The 23,452-nt window shown below is 43.7% G+C and overlaps 1 protein-coding gene across 2 annotated transcripts in view; it reads right to left on the minus strand.

The window, feature by feature from the left end:
• Positions 1-23,452, minus strand: part of EPB41L4B (erythrocyte membrane protein band 4.1 like 4B) — a 137,025-nt gene that overhangs the window by 81,493 nt on the left and 32,080 nt on the right. For both annotated transcript variants that reach the window (XM_088656178.1, XM_035134398.3), the window contains exons 2-5: positions 12,355-12,459; positions 8,082-8,124; positions 6,462-6,540; positions 2,304-2,348 (exon numbers count right to left, since the gene is read on the minus strand). In XM_088656178.1, coding sequence (XP_088512304.1) covers positions 2,304-2,348; positions 6,462-6,540; positions 8,082-8,124; positions 12,355-12,459 — 272 coding nt within the window. The remainder of the gene's footprint in view (positions 1-2,303; positions 2,349-6,461; positions 6,541-8,081; positions 8,125-12,354; positions 12,460-23,452) is intronic.

Here is a 23,452-nt window from a genome sequence, read left to right on the forward strand (position 1 = left end):
ATTTTTGGCTGGCCATGGCTGTGGCTGCCAGAGCATGCAAGTCCCCCGCCCCTAGTTTTTGCTGAGGGGCTAACTCTATGCTTGGGTATTACCACTTCGTGCACACAGAAAACTAGCATTCAAGGGAAAACGTTTTTGGCCTTGCAGTCTCCCTATGCTAATTTTCTATGTGCAGGAAACTGCTCTATGTAAAGAATCATTTGGCCATATGAGCTCCCACTGACAGGATGGAGGAGTACAACCTAGAGACGGATTACCACCCTTGTAGTGGTAAAGCTTGGTTAAACAGCAGGTACAAGCCTTGCCGTTTTCCCATTCTGCACGTGCCAGATCAGAAGTGAGGGTGACCTGCCAAGCCCACTTAATGGACCCCGATTCATGTTTCCCTTCTATGGAAAGGGGGTTGGGAAACAGAGCAAACTCCTATTACACCAGTAATTCAGACCTCCCCACCACACACACCATTATACAGTATTTACATGCGTAATAGTGTAACCACTGCCAACCCTAATCTTAGCATGTAAGAGCTTTTCATGCCCTTTCAAAACGACAGGTGAAATGCTTACTATTAGCTGCAAATATAACATGTTACTTTGTTTATTTCCATGAGGAAGAAGGAAGTCGATCAAAGGATTTTACACACTCCATGTAACAATTAACCAATCAAAAAGGAACTCTTTCAAAAGCTCGTGAAGAAAGATCAACTTTCCCCCAAGGACTCTACAGAGAAAGGCTCTCTGTTGTTGATCAAGGCTGCAATCCTTAGCACCTAGGGCTCATCCACACATTCTAGTCACAGGTCCAAGCTTTCCACTGACAAAACTGCATTTTGCCACTGAATCAGAGCAAATGGCAGAAAACCCAATTGCCATTTGCTCCAGTTAAGGGGTACAATGTTTTCCTGGGGAAACACTGGGACCAAAAAAACATCAAAACCACTCGGACACGGACCTGGAAAGCCTGGTCCTGTGCCTAGAAGCACGGAGTAAAGGAAAGTATGAATGAGCTCTTACAAGGGAGAAAGGTTTATTGCAACCCTAAACATACTTACATAGCTAGGAGTAATTCCCACTGAATTCAGCAGGACTTGCTTCTGAATAAACTTGGTTAGGATTGCATGCTGTGTGTCCGACTGGGCAGAATGGGAATAAATACACTCAGGATTGCTCTGCAAAACTCTCCACTTTCATCGGATACAGGTGGAAATCAGTTAAACTTCCATTGGCTTTTATTAAGGTATCACTTCCTTTTCAAAAATACATTTTGGAGCAGAGAGTTGGAGTTAGAAAAGGCATGTGAGCAGGCTCCATTTGGGATGACATCTGCTATTCATGTTGACAGTAAAACAGAGGGACAAAGTTTCACTTGCACTATACAACTGCTTTCTCCTCAATTGAACTGGTCTGTCAACTCAGATCTTCATCTGAGGCTCGTGGCAAGCTGCTACGTCTTTCAAACAGTTGGTAGGGGCATGGCTTCCAGAAAGCAAGCCTTTCCTCTGGCAATGTCAAGGTTCAGGGATTAAACCACTTCTGTTGCAACGGGACACCATGACGGAAACCAGATCACACAGAAACACCGTTTACCTTCCTGCCACAGCGGTACCTATTTATCTACTTGTGCCAGCATGCTGTCAAACTGCTACGGTAGGTTGGCAGGAGCTAGGACAGAGCAATGGGAGCTCACTCTGTTGCAGGGAGTTGGACCGCTGACCTTCTGATCAGCAAGCCCAAGAGGCTCAGTGGTTCAGACCACAGCGCCACCCGCTCCCCAATATGCAGAGCAGTGATGTGCAAACTTTCCTTTCATCTTAGCTCAGATTAGTGTCATCTGAGTATGGGAAGGTACTTAACACAGACACATACAGACACACCAGAAGAGGAAGATGGAACACTTTTGTCTTCTGTTCCCAACATCCCAGGTCACTGGCCATGCTGGTTGAGAATGACAGAGACCAACAGCAGGTTCCTCACTCTTGTCAAGTGACTTGAAGTGTTTTTGCATAGGTGGGCTAACTCATGGCTCCCAGATGTTGCTGGACTCAGACAGCCCATCCGCATGGACACCGGTGGTGATGGGAATTGGAGTGCTGCAACATCTGGAGGAACAAAGATTAGCCACCCTTATTTTATTACTTAATGAAATGTTATGTCAGGTGACAGCAGTGCTTTGAGTGATTAAGAATTTGAGTTCTCCTTTCTTATTAGGTTTTGGTTTCCAATTGATACACTTCACTTTGAGCATCTCCTCCAGAAAAATGGGACTCAGGTTCAAGAAATACAAAAAGAAAAATAGGAACGTACTTTCCTGAAAGAACATCTTGCCGCAGCTGTAATACAAACAGGTACCTAGCAAATACACAAGAAAAAGAAAAAAAGATCAATCATGTTTCCCAAGAGTTCCCCAGCCTGTGAAACAATAAAACCCTTTTGGATCACAACTTTTTAAAAAGGTCCTAGCAACAGTTCTCATACCGCACCAAAAAGCACTTCAAATAAAACCAAATGTATTATTTCAGAGTAGTGTATGAACTGCCTGCATTCCATGACTTCCAGAATATTTGTATGTTCTTGGAAAGAAGAACCAGAACTTATTCCACTCATGGATGTTTCTTACTGACCTTGTTATGTATGAATTAGTTATATAAACATTTGGGTCAGAATAAAGCACCCCTTTCCTCTTACTCCAGTAGATGTTGAGGAGATTCAGCAGCCTCCTGTATCCCCAAAGCTGTGAAGTCCAACTGTAGAACCCCAGTTCACCATAATAGCACACAATTTATTTTATTCTTTGACTACTGAAGTGCCAGCCACTGTGGCAGGTTATCAGCATGCAGGGAAAGTGACTCTGTACAGTGGTGCCTCGCTTAACGAATGCCCTGTAAGACGAAATTTACGCTTAAAGAAAGGATTTTTCGAGCGGAGGTTGCCTCGCTAGACGAATTCGTTTTACGAAAAATTCATCTAGCGAATCGTGGTTTCCCATAGGAATGCATTGATATTCAATTAATGCGCTCCTATGGGCAAAAAAATTTTTTTTAAAAAAAAATGCAATGCATTCCTATGGGATTCGCTAGATGAATTTTTCGCTATAAGAATAGACCCGTGGAACGAATTAAATTCGTCTAGCGAGGCACCACTGTACTGTATTTCAAGGGCCCAGGCTTTACCCCCACCTTTTAGGTGTGTCCCACCTTTGCTCCACATAATTCAATGGCAGTCACTGGTGACAGAGCCCACTCTTATTGGCAAAGATCAAGGATGGAGAATCTGTGGCCGTCAAGGTATCATGGGTCTCCAACTCCCACCAGTCCCAGCCAGCATAGTCAATGGTTAAGGATGGTAGAAGTTGGAGTTTAACACCTGGAGGTTCCTCACCTCTCACTCTGCTTTTTTTGGTCACGCTACAGTGTGACAGTACCTTAGGAACTTGCATATACCTAAAGCTAAATGTTCATCAAATTTGACAAGTTTAGGAACATAACACTGCAGCTCTTTCCTCCTTCCCACTGCGCCCTACTCATCCAACAATGAAGTTACTGACATGCCAAATCTGGCCCTCCCTTCTCTTCCAGAAACCAAACATAGCCAGGCTCTGAGGAAGAAGAAAGAAATATTTACCCACACGCCTGAAAAAGAAGGTACACATCAGGCGAAGGTGGGGAAAGAGGGGATTCTGCCCAACCATCTGCCGCACTGCCTGTTCACTTGTGGAGTCTCTGGGTGAGTGAATAGGGAGAGTTGGGTTTCTTTTTGGGCCAGTTAGACTCTAGCTAGCTAGGCCTCAGAGAAGAAAGAACGAACAACCAAGCCATGCCAGCTGCTGGAGATGAGTCAGGGGCTTCACACTCCAGGTGAATCAAGAGGACAACTCTCAAACCCTGACAGCTTTTGCAGGAGTAGGGGGTGCTGGGTAAGGCAAGAGGTATCCAAGTTTCCTTATAAGGAACCAGAACCTAGGAGACATCTCAGTGTACTATAATGGAACTAGTGAGGAAAAAGTCAAGGCACAATGAAACTAGGTAGGGAGAATGCTACTGTACCACCTTTTCCAACATGACCTGACCTGAAAATGCCACTCCTAGATGCCTCTCTCATGGTTTGGACTCCAGACCAGGGTGGGGTGGATTACCTGTCTTTGGAGAAGACAGACAGAAAACCCATCAGTCAGGTTATTTTTCTCTCTCAACCAGATGGCAGATGAGAGCGAGTGTGTGAGCACCATCCCTTTAAAGAGGGAAACAAGACCCTTCCTATCTGACAAGGGTGATCCTTGCTCCCTGTCATGAGGCAACAGCACCATCCCATCCAACCTCTGACATAATTAAGCCTCCAGTTTTAGAATTACAGAATGCAGGAAGGACAAGACAGCATCTTGTGTGTGTTTTCCAGAGACTATGTAGGAAAAAATAAGTCAAAATCTTATAAGAAACTGGATACCAACTGCTTCATAAGACTCTCTTGATACAGACTGTGACCCAGCATCCTTTAGCCATGTGAAAGATAAGGAGATCTGAGAGCTGCCCTCCTTAGCTGTTGGCAATGGCTAGTTATTCCCAGTGTCTGTGTTTAATGAACATGGAGTCTAGTGTCACAGATAAACCAGGGAGAAAGAAGGTACTCGAATGAAGCTTAACCACAGTTAAGACAAAACCATTCCTTGATATTCTGAAGATACAGTCACAAGCACAGAATTGTTTTCAACCATTGCTAAATTGTGTCAATCCTCCATGAACATGGTCCCTACAGACACCAAACTCAATAAGAATACAAAAGATTCCGTACTTTGTGACAGCCCGCTTAACACACATTTAGGCAAAAGTTGCAACATAACTCTATTAAACAGAACATTGTTAATAATGGTGGGCTTGATTTAAATCAAATAGATTTAAATCACAATTTAAATCATGATTTGAATCGCTAGTCAGTAAGACTTGATTTAAATCTTTTTTTCCCCAGAAAGACTCATTCTTGCTGGTATAATCTTAATATTTACAACCAGATGAAGGTTTCATTTTTGGAATAATAAATGTTCAAAGTAGTTTTTACAGTTATATCAAAAATTACTGATTTGGTTATACTATTAGAAATACATAGATAATTATGAAAATATTGTGAGGTTTAAAAGTTAAGTGTTTATGTTTCGACAACTCTTCTGCTGAACTTTATTGGAAGGGAAAATAATAATCATTTCCTTAATAACAATTTAAACAATTTATTTAACTAAAAAAATAATATTATAGCATATGTATCCATGTTTGTTAACTGATGTGGTGAGAGATTTGAGTGCCTGGCGTGCTATGGTCCATGGGGTCACGAAGAGTTGGACACGACTAAACGACTAAACAACAACAAGGCGAGCCCCAGGAAGAAGGGCCTGGAACCAGTGAACTCTTATGAGTTGACCTGCAGGCACTTCAAGGTCCTGCCAAGGACTTACAGATCTCAGTTCCTATTTCCACAAACCCTTTGGATTTGCTTCTACATTCAGGTGCCTCTTCTGTACAGTTAAGTGTCAGTGCAGTTGTTGGAACCCAGTGGGATTGGGAAGAGGTTGCCAGCCCTGAAGAGCCTTCAGCACTTGCCTCAAGTCTGAGCTGCACAGACATGCAACTGACTTGCACAATTATTACACAAAGATCCCAGGACTTGCGGAATATTCTGCTTACAAGGTTGCACTTTCATTTTCACTGCTTCACACTTAGCTACTTGGGCAGATCTATTCCACTCCAAACAATCTATTCACTGAACCTCTTGGAACTTAGCATTTAAGAGGTATGGGGTTGGTTCTGTGTACTGCATATAAATTTGCAAAGGAACAATGGGATTAAGGTTTTCTCCTGAACTGTATCTGTATCTGTATCTGAAGAAGTGTGCATGCACACGAAAGCTCATACCAAAATAAAAACTTAGTTGGTCTTTAAGGTGCTACTGAAGGAATTTTTTTTTTTTTACTCCTGAACTCTGTATGTTTATTTTATAACATTTTTCCTGTGAAGAAAATGCATGTTATCTCTGCAGACACAAATTCACACTTTTGAGAACTGCAAAAACAAGCATCTGTGATAATATCTTCTCATTAGAAAAACTGCCCCAAATAATCTTACAGAAGCCTCTGGAAGAGCATGACATTGTGAATGGATTAATGGAATTCATTTACCGAAAAAAATTTAAACACTGCATATAAAGCCTCATGCTACATAATTAGAAACAAATCCTAATTTCTGATGGACTATAATGTAACTTAAATAGAAAACTATCTTTAGAAAGATTTTTCCTCCAAAAACATTTTATTTAAAAAAATCTGATTTAAATTTAAATAAATCCTTTTTAAAATCTTTTTTTAATTTAAAAAAACCATTTATTTTTATCCACCCTGGTTAATAAAACCAACCCCAAATTTATCCTCAACTCTACCCTCCTTTCCAGATGTTTGGGTTGCAACTCAAAATCACTTCCTACCTTGTGAATTCCTCATGGAGGTTGTTTGGCTCCGATGAATAGTATTTGATTCGAAAGTGCAACGTATATGGTGGCCCAACTATATGAAGAAATGTTTTTAAATGTTAAAAGCCAGAAGCCATGCAGTAACTAATACAATAATTCTATTATAATGAAGGAAGGTCTTTGGTGAAAGTGCTGAAGCCTTTGGCGTGAGCAGGGCTGATGTCACAAAGGCTGAGCAGTGATGCTGTCAGTCACAGACAGACTAAGCAGGATAGGGGAGCAGAGGTGGCCATGGACAGAGAAACAGGAGTCTGAGAGCATAACTAGATGTAATTATGGCAGCTGTGTTTGTCTCATCACAGATTTGCCGGGGGGGGGGGAGCAAAAAAGCTGCCTTAGTAGCATTTGGAAGCAGCCCCTCTGATTCAGATCCACTCCATTTGCTAGTCATCCCAATCTGATCCATTAAATCGGAAGCTCCATCTCTCTCCCCTCCTTGACTATAAATTTCCTTTTCAAACAGAGTGGATTAAGCCTGCCAAATTTCAGGCAGCTCCATTCAGTGGGGGTTTATGCAGGAAACCTTTTATTTTAAAAAGTGGATTAAAATTGTAGGTATGGTGAAATTTCAGGTGGCAGCACAGCAAAAGTGGACTCCGTGCTGTACAGAAAGTAAGTTGGGTTGCTACTATTACATCTTGTTTTATCTTAAGAAAAGGAAAGGTGGAGTGGAGGAGGCGACAGCTTGAAGTAGAACGGCCGAGGGGGGCTTGAGGAAAGGGCAACACAGAAGGCAGGAAGCGAACAATGGCGGACAGACTGGACCATAGGTGTAAGAACTAAAGGAGAAGAAATAGATCATGAACATCACTGGTTGAAATATGCTTCAGCTGGGAGACTTAGGTAGGTACTCTATCGTAAATGCCTTTACGGAAAATTTGTGTGTGGTAATGTGCTCTAAGAAGCAGTGTAACTTTTTTATTTAAGGGGCTCATCTCAGTGCACATTTACATTGCATATAAATTACTCTTCCAGTGTATATTCACTCCACATCCACATTCAACTAACTATTAACAGAGCACAGAAACACAGGACATTTCAAATACTCAGTAAATACGGAGTAAGAAGAGCAGAGGTGGACTAAAAGACTGCACTTCACTACAGAACTACCAGTCAATTGCTAGTCCAGGGATTAGCCTGATTCAACAAGGCACTTCTTGTGTTTTAAATCAAGAGTGCACACTTGGGATCTATGTGATCAGATCAGCCAAGCCAATCAGAAGTTTGCATTCTTGCTTATCAGAAAGCAGTCTGAAAGCCCTTATCAAACTTAATTAAGAGCTCTTGGTGGACTTCGATCAGGCCAAAGGTGATCAAGTTCATACCTGTTTACGGTAGTTTCATCAGCTCTGTATTGTGGTCCCAGATGGGGAACTACCAAATAGCATATCATTAATCTGATCAAGAGAAAACTACAGAAAGAGGCAGTATGGGGGGGGGGAACGTGCTTAGGGACCTTACACAAACACCTTTCAACTAGTGAGCAACATGGCAAATTGTGGGCAACGTGAATCTGTAATTTGAAAAATATGAAATATTTAGCAACGACTCAAGAATTAGATTCACCATACTTACTTTTGATTTGCTTCTTAATGGGTTTTGAATGGTCTAGCCAGTGCTAGGAAAAGAAAATCGTTTTTTAAAAAAGGAAGGACTCTGCTTGTTTTTAATAGCTCAGAAAGAAACATAGAAAGAATACCATATTCAATAAGCATTTGCACCATTTCCAAATGCTGCTTCCACCCCAATCATTTACAGTGGTACCTCTACTTACGAATGTTTCTACTTACGAACGGAGCTCAGTCCGCCATCTTGGATGCAGTTTAGATAGGATTTTTTTTCTACTTATGAATTTTTAGATAGGGTTGCTTCGACTTATGAATTTTTTCTCCCAATGCATTCCTATGGGATTTGACTAACAATTTTTTTCGACTTACGAATGTGCGTTTGGAACGCATTAAATTCGTAAGTAGAGGTACCACTGTAGTGTGGAATAACTGCACTTTTTAAGTGTGGCATGTACAGAGCACCACTGAATAATACCATCCTTCATATCGCCTGCATTTCTTACTTTTTACGCCACAGAAAAATCTAATATCTTTTTAAAAGTCCAGAACAGTAGCACCATCAGTCCCTAGCAGTGCTCGTCTGTTTTCCTTGAGAGATGTGACTTTGGCTTGGGTAATGTCTGGAGCTGATCCTTATATGCCACAACTGTTAAGGGATGGAGGAGGCTCAATTTCCTCTTTTAAAAAGAAAAATAACCTTATGACACATGCGGATATGATACGTGAGAGGTACTGAACTGACTCAGTGGTGTGTCCAAACTTTTTTCAAAGAGGGCCAGATTTGATGAAATGAAGGGTCATGAGGGCCAACCAAAGGGCCGACCAAAGTTGTTATTGCATTTAGGATTGAAGTTGTTGAGGTTGCCAGAGGGGGGCCGGATTACGCCCCCAAAACAGACTTTGGACATGCCTGGCTTAGAGCATAGGTGGGGAAAGGTTTTACCGGTTTCTCAGTACAACTACTGATCAGCCCCACTTCCCACTCTAAAGCAGGGTGGGGAAGCCTGCGGCCCTCTCCATGTTGTTGGACTGAAACTTCCACAAACCATGGCCATTGGCTACGTTGACTGGGACTTATGTGAGCTGCAGCCCAGCTACACTTTGGAGGGCCACAGGCTCCCCACTCCAGCTTAGAGCTGGAAGTGGGGGTGATCAGAAGTTGTATTGAGAAACATGTAAAGCCTTCCCCTCAAAAACAGGAGAACTGAAAGGGAAATCTACCTTGGAAAAGCTTCAAAAATAGGGAGTCCTTTCACTGTTTGCATACTATGGGGCTGAGTGCCTGCCCCAACTTCCCTTCCCTATACTAGTCCACTCCCCTGTGCCTCCCCAGCCTCTGGACCAAGCCGAGGTTGCCTGATGGATAAAAGCTCCATCCACATTAGATAGGAAGAGCCCAAATATTTTGGGGTGTTTTTTTTTAATCCCCATTCTCATTGTGCAATGAGCTCCTCTTCAAATCTCAACAGATAAATCTCACCAAAAAAGGGAAAATAAATATAAATACTGTAAATAAATAAAAATGAAATATAGGTGTGTTTGCATTTATTTATTTTAAAAACTGAACACACAGAACAGAGCACTAAAATAGCATGACAACAGGGAGGAGGAAACAGCCTCAGGAAACAATGAATAGAAGTAGCCACTTCAAATTGGGGTGTGTGTGTCCACTTTTAACACACACGCTCCTTTGAGAGGTGGAGGTGCTTTACAAGATCTCCTGTATACAATTCACCCAGGGAGCAAGGAGCACAGCTATTTGCTGTTAATCATTCAAAGAACATTGTCACTTCAGTTACCAAAAAGAAGCCATGGATAATTCAGGCAACTTCTGGCTTTAGCAAATCTCTATTGTGTCATCTCTGCTAGATGATACAAATTGAATTCCGAGTGTTTTGATTTCTTCCTCTGTAGAGTTGAAGCCTGATAATTAAAAATGTTATTGCAACTCAAGTAAATGACTTCTCTATTCAGAAAGAAGCTAGTATGGTATTTTGGAAGTGACAGTTTCAGATAGTCTCAGATTACCCTCTAAGCATCAATTCTTCTAAAATGCCAGCACAATTTCCATTTGATACCAAGGGCAATTCAGTCTGCTAAAGAAACAGAACTATTCTGTACTCAAAGCTAGTTTGTATGTGGGTGCAATTTCTCAGCCTTGAAGCCACAATAACCCCAAAAGAGACAAGCCTAAGAGCTTTAGGTCTGCCAAAGCCATTACACTGTGAGAAGGATTTCACCCCTAATATTTTGCCACACCTTTCCCTGACACAAAAGTTGTTCAATGTGCAGGAAGTTTTAAGCGGAGGCTTGACAGCCATCTGTCAGGAATGCTTTGATGGTGTTTCCTGCTTGGCAGGGGGTTGGACTGGATGGCCCTTGTGGTCTCTTCCAACTCTATGATTTTATGTGTGAGTGCCTGGAGGTGGTTGGAGGATGGATGGCGGCTAACAGATTGAGCTTGAATCCTGACAAGACAGAAGTACTGTTTGTGGGGGACAGGAGGCGGGCAGGTGTGGAGGATTCCCTGGTCCTGAATGGGGTAACTGTGCCTCTGAAGGACCAGGTGCGCAGCCTAGGAGTCATTTTGGACTCACAGCTGTCCATGGAGGCGCAGGTCAATTCTGTGTCCAGGGCAGCTGTTTATCAGCTCCATCTGGTACGCAGGCTGAGACCCTACCTGCCTGCAGACTGCCTCACCAGGGTGGTGCATGCTCTAGCTTGGACTACTGCAATGCGCTCTATGTGGGGCTACCTTTGAAGGTGACCCAGAAACTACAACTAATCCAGAATGCGGCAGCTAGACTGGTGACTGGGAGCAGCCGCCGAGACCACATAACACCGGTCTTGAAAGATCTACATTGGCTCCCAGTACGTTTCCGAGCACAGTTCAAAGTGTTGGTGCTGACCTTTAAAGCCCTAACTAAATGGCCTCGGTCCAGTATACCTGAAGGAGCGTCTCCACCCCCATCATTCTGCCCGGACACTGAGGTCCAGTACCGAGGGCCTTCTGGCGGTTCCCTCGTTGCGAGAAGCCAAGTTGCAGGAAACCAGGCAGAGGGCCTTCTCGGTAGTGGCACCCACCCTGTGGAGCGCCCTCCCACCAGATGTCAAAGAGAAAAACAACTACCAGACTTTTAGAAGACATCTGAAGGGAGCCCTGTTTAGGGAGGCTTTTAATGTTTAATCAATTATTTTATTGCATTTTTCTGTTGGAAGCCGCCCAGAGTGGCTGGGGAAACCCAGCCAGATGGGTGGGGTATAAATAATAAATTATTATTATTATTATTATTATTATTATTATTATTATTATTATTATTATTATTATTCTAAGTTTATGATACAAACAAGTGTTCCAAGCATGTGCACTAAAAGCACTACTCGGAAACGGTTCTGTAATGAAGAGAGCTGTAATTTGTTTATCTACTGAAGATGGAGATTTGCCCCAAGTCACATATGACTTCCTGGCAGACTTTGAAAGTGACAGATTCAAGCGGATTTTGAAGTGCCTCCAGTTGGAGGGGAAAACCATCCCACATAACATAGCTCAGATTAGCCCTCAACCTCATTTCTATACCTTTTCCTTTGTAACATGTCTACTAAAAACCTCTATAACTTGATAGGCAGATGAAAGGGGAGCACAAATTGGTGGAAAGATCCCCGGGAACGACCACACCAAACCAATCACCGTACAGTTAATAAGAAGGCTTCTTTGCAAGGATCAAAAGGGGAGAAAGAGAGTGAGCCTCAGAGCACAGATCAGTCTTGCATATCTGCAGGAAAACAAGCAAGCTCTGCTCAGGTGGAAGGAGGTGCTAGCAGTATCGATCACTTCCCTCACTAGGTGGAGGGTCCTGGAGAGCAAATTTGTAATGACATACTGTCTTTCTCATTTGAATCCCTACTCTCGGGCTTCATTCTTGTACTACTTATTTGGCTTCTTACATCCCACTAGAGGAAATATGCAAAACACAGCTACACAGCCAATAAAGAATACATTTCTATACCGTAGCATCCCATACCCTCTCTCAGTAGAATGCAGCCAGGATGTAAAAATGCTTCTCATACCTCTAAATGCAAGATATATCTTATTGGCATAAGAGCCAGACCCACTAGCTGCCACAGGGCAATTCTGAAACTTGTGCCAGTTTTCTGACCTAGTCGAGAAACAATGGTCTACCTGGCACACAACATTATATAAACAAGCTCTTCCTTATCAGAGCTTTTAGTATATGCTTCTGGACACCTTAATTACCATAAAACAAAGGTCATTTACATACCAAAATCTGGGATGTGTCCATGAACTGAAGGCCAAAGTAATCCGTTTCCACAAGGTCCAAATGGTACACAATCTGGTCAAATAAATCCTGCCCTTTTGCATGTTTCTACAAGAAAGGATTATATAAAAAGGAGGAAATATAGTTACATGCCTGTTTCATACAAGCAGTATTTATTTGCTGACATCTGACAACTTCAACATAATTTTGTGTTTTCAGCAGAACGGTAGTAAAGAAAAAGTACAACAGCATAACAAACTCGTTAATGCAGAAAGTTAAAACAAAATAAAAAATTCCTTCCAGTAGCACCTTAAGATACCAACTAAGCTTGTCATTGGTATGAGCTTTTGTGTGCATGCACACTTCTTCAGATACAGAAAGATACAGAAAATTAAAGCAACTGGAGCAGCAACAGCCTGTTCAAATAGACAGTAAAAGCAAACTACTCTGAGTTAAAGATGCTTACAGTAGCAGTTCTTAAATGCCAGGGGGTGGGGTGGGTTTTGCCTAAATCAGGCATCCCCAAACTGTGGCCCTCCAGATGTTTTGGCCTACAACTCCCATGATCCCTAGCTAACATGACCAGTGGTCAGGGTTGATGGGGATTGTAGTCCAAAACATCTGGAGGGCCAAAGTTTGGGGATGCCTGGCCTAAATGGTAGTAATGAGGTCTGGACTTCCTTGAAGTAGGCATTCCAAAGGCAAGGAGCCACCAAAGGATAAGGCATAATCTCTGGTCGCTCCTCACTATATTTCAGAAAGCAAGGGCACCCCGCAAAAAGTGCCAGGCGATACTTTCAGGAAGTGGACAGATCAAAAGAGCAGATGGCAGTCCAATAAATATTTGGGTCCTGATTTCTTTGTCCAATCCCTAGGTCCAAACACCTAGCTACAGTGTTCTGGACTAACTGCAATTTTGGACTCTCTTCAAAGGCAGCCCCACATAAAGTGCATTGCAGTAATCCAGTCTCAAGGTTACTGGCCCTCCTGATAGGAGTGGAAAATCACAGAAAAATGGTGTCTCCAGTCCCCAGCCCAAGAACTTATCCAGAAGCATATCATGGTCAAGGATATAAAAGCTACTGAGGGATCCAGTATAATCAACAATCTGTCTTCATCCTGGTATAGATCATCCAACCGGGCAATTGAAGTGGTTTCAATAGGCATCTCCATCACAAGTTAACTCAGGCTCTGCCACTTACTTGAATGAAACCACATTCAAAACAAATGTTACACTGCATTAGATCCTCTTACTGAATTGGGATTTCTCCCCAGAAAGCAGTAAGTGAACAGGTCAAAACTCTCAAGGGTCTTTTGTTGCCTTACTTGCCACTTGCAAACCCCTGCAAAGGTAGCCTACCTTTCGTGCTTAACTTACTGGTGTGAAAAATATCCAAGTCTTCTCCAGGAAGGGATATTAGAAAACCAGCATATCAAGAGCATGCTTTGTTGACATCTGGTTTCCTACATCAAGTGATTTTAATTTTATTTACTGGTATTTTAAATATGAAGGGATATTCAAACATGTGAGCCCTCTAACTGCATTCTAAAGCAGTACAGTCCACATATTCTCTCTCTCTCTTTCTCTCTCTCTCTTTTGCACGCTCACACATACACTCATACAAAAGCCAGGGCATCTGAACAGGGTGGCACAAATGGCAATTATGAAAAAGAATATGAAGCACACATTTTTAAGGTTAACAAAAAGACCAATTAAGTCAGCTAAAGCACTCTGTTTCAAGCTAGTCCCTATAAACAGGTCAGCTATCAAAGAACACCAAGTTCAAGGAAAAAATCTTCACCAGCCTTTGAGATAGCACATAACCAGGAACAAAGGGAGAGGGTCCCAATTTTCAATAAAACTCTAAATATATATAATTAGTAGTTCTGACAAAATTAAGCCTTATTAGCCTAAGAAAAAAACATTGCAAACCCACAATACAACCTATCAATAGCAGGACACAATGAAAGAACTCTGTAAAATCACACTACCACATGCCTTAAAACAGTGGCGAATGCAGCCTGATGCAAGACAGGCGTTTACTACATAGGTATTTTTATCAGTATGAACAGCACCGAGCATATATGTGTGCTCAGAATGTTCAATGCATTTCAAGCTTGTTTTTATGATCAAAATACTTTATTATTATCACCATCGAAATTAATATACTGCTCTTCATCCAAAGATCTTAGGGCAGTCCACAAGATAAAAATACAGTGGTGCCTCGCTAGATGAATTTAATTCGTTACACGGGTCTTTTCTTATAACGAAAAATTAGTCTAGTGAATCCCATAGGAATGCATTGAAATATTTTTGAATTTTTTTTTTGCCCATAGGAATGCATTAATTGAATTTCAATGCATTTCTATGGGAAACCGTGATTCGCTAGACGAATTTTTCGTAAAACGAATTCGTCTAGCGAGGCAACCTCCACTAGAAAAAACCTTTCGTTAAGCGGACATTTCGTTAAGCAGGGCATTCGTTAAGCAAGGCACCACTGTATAGGATAAATGCACAAAATAGTTAAAACAGAAACAAAACAATAACATGCATTCCCACAAATAGATTTAAAAGGCTGTAGAATATTGACCAGCCAAAGGCCTGGTTGAACAGGAACGTTTTTGCCTGACACCTAAAGAAGGCGCCAGATGAAACTCCCTGGGGAGAGCATTTCACAAACGGGGAGCACCATTGCAAGAAAACGTCCATTCTCATGTTGCCCCCTCCAGACCTCACACGGAGGAGACACACGAAGGAAGGTCTCCGATTATGATCTCAGGGTTCAGATCTGTTCATATAGAAAGAGGCGGTCCTTGAGGTATTGTCGTCCTGAGCTATGTAAGGCTTTATAGGTCAAAACTAGCACTTTGAATTGGGCCAGAAACTAATTGGCAATGAGTGCAGTTGGGCCAGGATCGGTGTAATATGCTCAAACCGGCTTGCCCCAGTGAACAACCTGGCCAACAAATTCTGCACCAGCTGAAGTTTCTGAACCATCTCCAATGGCTTCCTTATGTGTAACACTTTGAAGTAATCAGACCTGGAGGATACCACAGCATAAACAGAAGTTAGGCTATCCTTGTCCAGATAACCGTCTTCAGAGCCAGTCCCACTAGAACACGTTTCGGTAATCTAAGCTGGAGGTTACCAGAGCACAGGTCACAGGGGTGAAGCTGGCACAAACAAGATCTTCCTACCATATGTGGAAAAGAAAACTATCACCCCCTCCCACACCAATGCTGCATATGGTAGGAAGCTCTTGTTTTGATTTAAATCAGATTTTTAAAATTTTTAATCAGATTTTTAAAAATATTTTTCTATTTAAGTTACATTATAGTCCAAAGGCTATTCATCAGGAAATAACCTACAATTTTAATCCACTTTTTAAAATAAAAGGTTTCCTACAGAACCCCCCACTGAATGGAGCTGGCTGAAATTTGGCAGGCTTAATCCACTCCGTTTGAAAATTTTTCAATTTATAGTCAAGGAGGGGAGAGAGATGGAGCTTCAGATTTAATGGATCAGATTGGGATGACTAGTGAATGGAGTGGATCTGAATCAGAGGGGCTGCTTCCAATTTTTTTTGCCCCCCCCCCCCGCAAATCTGTGATGAAACAAACACAGCTGCCACAATTACATCTAGTTATGCTCTCAGACTCCAGTTTCTCTGTCCATGGCCACCTCTGCTCCCCTATCCTGCTTAGTCTGTCTGTGACTGACAGCATCACAGCTCAGCCTTTGTGACATCAGCCCTTCTCACGCCAAAGGCTCCAGCACTTTCACCAAAGACCTTCCTTCATTATACTAGAAGTATTGTATTAGTTACTGCATGGCTTCTGGCTTTTAACATTTAAAAACATTTCTTCATATAGTTGGGCCACCATATACGTTGCACTTTCGAATCAAATACTATTCATCGGAGCCAAACAACCTCCATGAGGAATTCACAAGGTAGGAAGTGATTTTGAGTTGCAACCCAAACATCTGGAAAGGAGGGTAGAGTTGAGGATAAATTTGGGGTTGGTTTTATTAACCAGGGTGGATAAAAATAAATGGTTTTTTTTTAAATTAAACAAAGATTTTAAAAATGATTTTTTAAATTTAAATCAGATTTTTTTAAATAAAATATTTTTGGAGGAAAAAACTTTCTAAAGATTTAAGTTACATTATAGTCCATCAGGAAATAAGGATTTGTTTCTAATTATGTAGCATGAGGCTTTATATGCAGGTTACAATTTACATGAGTCCTCTCACTAGGTACTATACAAGTTCAGTGAATGTAGTCCTTCAAGGAGGCTGGACGCTTGGAAACTCTGCCGGACCGCCGGGGGCCAGTACCAGAGCCCTGCCCGATTCCTGCTGAGATTGTGGTGCAGCCCAAACTGGCATGGAGTCCGAGTTCTCAGGCTCCACAGGTGTAGCCAGTTGCAGTGCTGCTGTGGACACCAGCACGAGATTGTTCTGCTTAGGTGTCTCGGGCGGGGAATCCTCTGTTTCCCCACTTGTCCCAGTTGCTGAGTCGCCAGCTGTTTCTGTTGTGCTGCCCTGTAGTTCTGCTGGACATACTAGGTTAAGAGATGGTCTGATCTGGTCGAGGTGTCTTTTCCAAACCAGTCCACCCTCCAGCCCAGGCATCCCCAAACATTGGCCCTCCAGATGTTTTGGACTACAACTCCCATCATCCCTGACAACTGGTCCTGTTAGCTAGGCATCATGGGAGCTGTAGGCCAAAACATCTGGAGGGCCGCAGTTTGGGTGTGCCTGCTCCAGCCCCACCTCATAGGACACCGGGCCTGTACAGCATCCTAGGGTCCCCGGTACCCAACTCTGTCCTAGCCCATAGTTCCGGACATACACAGGATCCCCTGGGGCAAACTCCTTAGGTGCCTTCCACTCCACAGTAGATGGTCGCTGCTCTAAGGCCCTGTCGGGATGTATGCAATCCAGGAGAGTAGTGAGCCCTATTCCCATTAGCAACTCAGCTGGGCTACGGCCAGTTGCTGTGCTTGGAGTTATGTGTTGGGCCAGCAAAAACTCCACTAGATGGAGGGTCCAGTCTCCCTGTATTATATGCTTGAGCACATCTTTAGTTGTGCGTACCATATGCTCAGCTTAGCCATTAGTGGCTGGATGAAAGGGAGCTGACCTGACATGGTGGATTCCATTCTTGGTCACAAACTCTTGGAAGTCTGCCGACATGAAAGCGGTTCCATTGTTACTCACCAGAGTGGCAAACAGCTTCTTGAGTGCATTTATGATAGCTCTGCTGGACATGGTTGAGGTGGGTGTCACCTCGAGCCATTTGGAATGGGAGCCCACCTGGAAGGGCCCTGCAAAATCTACCGTGTTTCTCCGAAAAACAGTCATACCCCAAAAATAAGCCATACCCCAAAAATAAGCCATAGTGATAGGCAGTTTATAAGACATCCCCTGAAAATAAGCCACCGTGTTGTTGTTTTTTGAGGAAAAATAAATATAATAATAATAATAATAATAATAATAATAATAATAATAATTTTTATTTATACCCCGCCCTTCCCAGTCAAGACCGGGCACAGGGCGGCTAACAACAAATAATATCAACACAAATGTAAAAGAAACAATTCAGTTAAAACAACAGAATAATACAATGTTAAAATTCAATTTTAAAATTAAAAATCTACGAATAAGATAAAACCATTATAAATAAAACCTTAGGGGAGGGTAACCGTGGGGTCAGACTGCGTCAGTCCGAAGGCCAAACGAAACAGCTCTGTCTTGCAGGCCCTACGAAAAGATGACAAATCCCGCAGGGCCCTAGTCTCCTGAGGCAGAGCGTTCCACCAGGTCGGGGCCAGTACTGAGAAGGCCCTGGTCCTGGTCGAGGCCAGCCTAGCCACCTTGTGACTCGGGATCTCCAATATGTTATTATTTGTGGACCGTAATGTCCTCTGTGGGTCATACCGGGAGAGGCGGTCCCGTAGGTACGAGGGTCCTAAGCCGCATAAGGTGTCTTATTTTTGGAGAAACACGGTATGTGCACCCTTGACCATGGAGACTGTGTGGATTCCCAGGACTGTACTGGTGCCTGGGGGGGATCCGGCCGTGACACTTGGCAGGGCACACAGTTTGACCCATCCTTCTATCTCGGCGTCTATGCCGGCCACCAGACATAGCTTTGGGCCAGTGCCTTCATCCGGACTATCCCCGGGTGAGACACGTGCAGGCCCTCTAAAACCTTTCTCCTAAGCGTGGGAGGGATTATGACTCGGCTACCCCACAGTAGACACCCCCTGTGTGTGGATAGCTCGTCCTTGCGAGCCATGTAGCCTGCGAATTCCGATCCTGGCTTCCCCGGCCACCCCCTCCCCACCCACTCTGCAACACGGGCCAACAACCTGTCTTTCGCTGTTGTGGCAGCAACGTCTTTCACATGCAAGGGCTGGTCCGGTAAGTCCTCCAGTAGCAATATCTGATGAGCCGGGGCAGGATCTGGTCCGCTTTCTGGTAGCAGTAAGCGGCTGAGAGCATCAGTGTGCCCCATGGCTTTCCCGGGTCGGTGCTGTAGCAAGTATTGGTAGCCGGCCAAGGAGATGGACCAACACAAAACATGGGGAGAGAGCGTCTGGGGTGTCTGGCGATCCGGGGCTAGTCCCAACAGGGGCTGGTGGTCTGTCACGATCGTGAAGGGCCATCCGTAAAGAAAGTCATGAAATTTTAAAACTCCTTTAACAATGGCTAAACCCTCTTTGTCTATCTGGGAATAGTTGCGTTCCGCTGGTGTGAGGGTTTGAGAGAAGTACACCACTGGGACTTCTCTCACGTCTGATAGTTGGTGGCCCAGTACCCCACCCCCACCCCGTAGGCGGAAGCGTCACAAGCTAGCACTACTGGTAGAGTCTCACCGAAGTGCGTCAACACCGAATTAGATATAAGCAGTTCTTTGACCCCTTCGAAAGCTTTTGCCTGTCGTGGGCCCCAGACCCAAGGTGCTTTTTTGTCCAAAAGCTTGTGCAGAGGCTTGGCCACCACTGCCTTGTGTGGTAAAAATGAGGGAACACTATATACACCAATACATAACAAGTCCTGCAGCAGGAATCCTTGAAGTTCTCAGCTCTCCCTTTCCAGCTTCCCACCCACCTGTTTCTCCTCAGCCTGCTCCTTCTGCAAGCCTGTTCCAGCCTAGGTCTACCAACGTTACCTCTCCTCCTCCCCCCTCTCCTCTCAAAAAAATATAGCAGAAAAGTTGTCCAAATATAAACAGTTAACTTATGAAACCTCACAATAATTTCATAATTATCTGTCTATGTATTTCTAATGGTATAACCAAATCAGTAATTTTGATACAACTGTAAAAACTACTCTGAAAATTTATTATTCCAAAAAATGAAACCTCATACCAGCAAGAATGAGTCTTTCTGTAAAATAAAAAGGATTTAAATCAAGTCTTACTGACTAGTGATTTAAATCAAATCCACCCTGTTTGCACTGGCAGGGTAATTCTTCAAATCGAATCGAAGCACTGGCATAGCCCCACCCACCTGCCCCTGGGGGGCCGGAGGTGCGCTTGCGTCTGCTGTGCCATGGGATGGGGCATCCAAAGTGGGCAGGGCGAGCCACCTGACCTTGTCTGGTCCTCTCACCGTTGGGCTGGGCAGGGCTGTCCAAGATAAGTCCACGGTCTGGTTTCAGACTAGGCTATTGCTCTGGGGTGCTGGGTTGGGGGGTGTCTGTGCACAGAGGGTGCCTGGAGGGGCCGCACAAAGTTTTCCCCAAAGCAACATGATCAGGAAGGTTCACTAATGCTTTACATTTCCATGGGAAATTGTTCATTGAATGTGTTTGTTTAGTAACAGTGAGGAAGCGCGAGTGACCTGCACACTGAATCCCCGAGGGCACCCCTGTCTCCTGGGCGCCACCTGCCTCCCCTCCCCTCCCCTCTTTTCCTGAGGTTCTAACCCAGTTCCTTCTCGGGACTCTTTGTGGGAAGAAGGAAGGCAGGAATACTGGCATAGCATCCCCTGCCTGTGCCATGGAGGCAGGGGGTCCCAAGTGGGCAGGGGGAATCACTCGAGCAAATGCGTCCCTCCCAGGAGAAATGCACCTGGCATGCACCAGCCCTGCGCTTCTGGAAAAAGCAGTGTGGGGCGCACTGCCTTGAGGGCATCCGGGAGGGATGCGGCTGGTGTGTGCCAGCCTGCAGAGCACCCCAGCTGCTTTCCGCGGCACACCCTGTGCTGCTTGGGTCTGCTGGAGGGCGCCTGGCGGGGATGCAGCGGTTTGGGCTTCCCTGCAGCCCCAGTGCTGTCCAGGGTGCCCCGCCTCCCCACCCTCCCTTCCTATGCTACTAAATTGGAGAAAAAATAAAACTACCACCACCACATGGAATAAAACCAGAGACAGAAGGATCATGAATTCATACCTTTGCTGCTTGCTGCCTTTTGATTTATTTATTTTACTTAAAAGGGGTGTATGGGGGGGAGGGTAGTACCACTGGTGGGGGACATTTTGTGCTCTTTCTGGAGTAGTCGGTCCACCTTTGGTCTCTACACTCAGTTCTCACCTGTGTTTTGTAGAAGCTGTCAGCGTATGACAGCGGCCACATCGCAGGAAACGGCTTTGACCCTCCCCTGCATGCAAAGACAGGCTCAGGTGGACTGAGTAGTAGAACCTTACAATCCCACCAACATAAGGAGGAACTAGATCTCAGCTAATTTTTTGAAGGTGGTCCACTGCTGGTTTTTAAACTCCAGTCCGCATTTAAAAACTTGCAGTGGACCACCTTCAAAAAATTATCCCGAACGTTAGCAGACACAGACCTAAAGAGATGAGTGGACCACATCTTAAGCTATTGAGAATCTTTCAGTTCACCAACTGAGTCCGTTTTACACACCGATTTCAAAGTAGTAAGTGGTCAGGACTCTGATTGTATCAGTGGGGGATGTATCACATTGCAGTGGGTTGGAATAGATTACCCTTGTGGTCTCCTTCCAATTCTCTGATTCAAAATTAATCCTATTTATATATGAACATATACATAAACAGAGAGGCATGAAAATTCATATTCATATTTTCAATTACCTCCCCCCCCCCCAAAAAAAAACAATGTCAGTTGCTTCATTTAGAGTTATGAAATATTTTTCAATTTGCATGTTTAATGAGTAACCACAGCCTGGACTAGAGAACCCTGTTGAGCCTGTTATTCCACATAAAGCACAGATGACTGTAATGAATTTGCAATTTTAAAAGTGTAAGATTACTGCCTGATAAAGTTCAAAGTATGACTCACACTGTTGACTGACTTGGAGGGCAAAAGATGCATTTTCCAACATTATGTTGAGGGTTAACTCGGTTTTACAAAGCCTTGAGAAGTTACAGTCACAGAACATGAACACCAGTAGCTTTGTGCATCTAACACTTAACTAAGTTATGTAAGAGAATGATTTTCTTAGATGAGTAATAAATTCTGAAGTATCTAAAAATCAGCCAGAGAGGAACAACTCATGCTTCTAGATTTCCCCTAAAACTAAGTGCATGACGGTGGGGAGAAAATATACCCCTTGTACTTCAGTCACGGGGGGCAGAAGGAGTGCAGGTGCTAAAAACTTCTGAATTCTGCAAGAATTTTGTGGCTTTCAAGCTGTGCCCTCTGGGCCCTTCTCATTACTTACATGGTATTTGCTCATTTCTGTGGCATGCACAGATTTTCTCAAGTTTAATTAAAGTGTGCAGAGTAACGGGAACATATAATTCCAGATGTGGCTCCCAAGGACAACACATCCTATTGAACAAAATGCAATTCAGCGTACTCAAAAGTTGAAGCCCCCATAGGAGCATGAACACACAACTTCAGTTTTCAGCATTGCGTTTCAACACCCCACACCAAGGAGGTTTGTAATGATTATTCCACGCTTGCTACTGTTAACTAGGTACTTCTTGTTGTACAAGTTATAACTGGTACAAGGCTGCTTTTTTTTTCTAGGACGCTGAACACTGTAGAGCTTGTGTTTCCTGTAAACAAGAGGAGTGAATCTCCATACACTAGGCCAGGTTGCCTTGCACTGAGGGACTCCGCTTTTCCTCTGTTCTGCAGTCAGCCATGCAACCAGATCTATCCACTTTACACATTCTGAAAGGTGATAAAATTGTTGCATTTAGGATTGGTTTACAGGACTTACATTGGGACTTTTCTGTCCATTTACTAACTCATCTTTTGGCCGCCTGCAATGCACTGGCAGCAGTCATAGGAAGGAAACTTTTATTATTGATTGGGGGGGCATTTTCTGGGGGCCACTCTATTCTCTTTACAGTATTCTGTTGGCTGAAAGTTAACTTTAGAGCTGGAACCAGTGGCAAAAGAAAGGAGGGGACAAGAGAAGGATAAAGTGAAACTAGACACAGAGGGCTGCATAAAGGACAAGGTTACAGTGAATTTTATATGTGAACTTAATCAGATCTGCAGCTGGGGATTTCTGCCCTGGGTGAAGCTCCCTAGAGGGCACGGTTGAGGATCCCAGCCTCCCTGCATGTCTGTGCTTTAAATGGAGTGAAATATGAAAAAGTGAACAGCAGCCATGAAGCTGAAGGTGGCATAGTTACCGTATTTTTCGCTCCATAGGAAGCACCTGACCTTAGGACGCACCTAGTTTTTTTTAGAGGAGGAAAACAAGGAAAAAATTATTTTGCCTTCTTGAATTGTCCTAGGCATAGCAGCCAACTCCTAGATGCTTAGGTGCCTTTGCCCCCCATTAAATATTTGAGGAAGCTTATTTTGCAAAGGGGGAAAGCTCAATTTTTTTTGAGGATCACCTCAAAGTTGTGCAGCTTTTTTTGCAAATGGGAAAAGGCCCGTTGGGGGGAGGGTGTCAGCTCAGAGTTGTGCATCTTTTTTGCAAAGGGGGAAAGCTCCATTTTTTAGGACCAGCTCAAAGTTGCTGAGTATCCTTGCAAAGGAAAAAATCCTGTTTTATGGGGTTCAACTCACAGTTCTGCAGCTTCTCTAGGAAAGGAAAGGGACCCATTTCTACAGTTTCCAAACAGATAATCTAATCGGCCAGTCACATGTCTCCCTCTACAGACAACAACTGAGGCCTAGGCAAGGGGCCGGGAAGGGAGCAAGCT

This window comes from Zootoca vivipara, chromosome 12 (genome assembly GCF_965207765.1).
Source record: "Zootoca vivipara chromosome 12, rZooViv2.hap1.1, whole genome shotgun sequence".
In the NCBI taxonomy this organism is placed as follows: domain Eukaryota; kingdom Metazoa; phylum Chordata; class Lepidosauria; order Squamata; family Lacertidae; genus Zootoca; species Zootoca vivipara.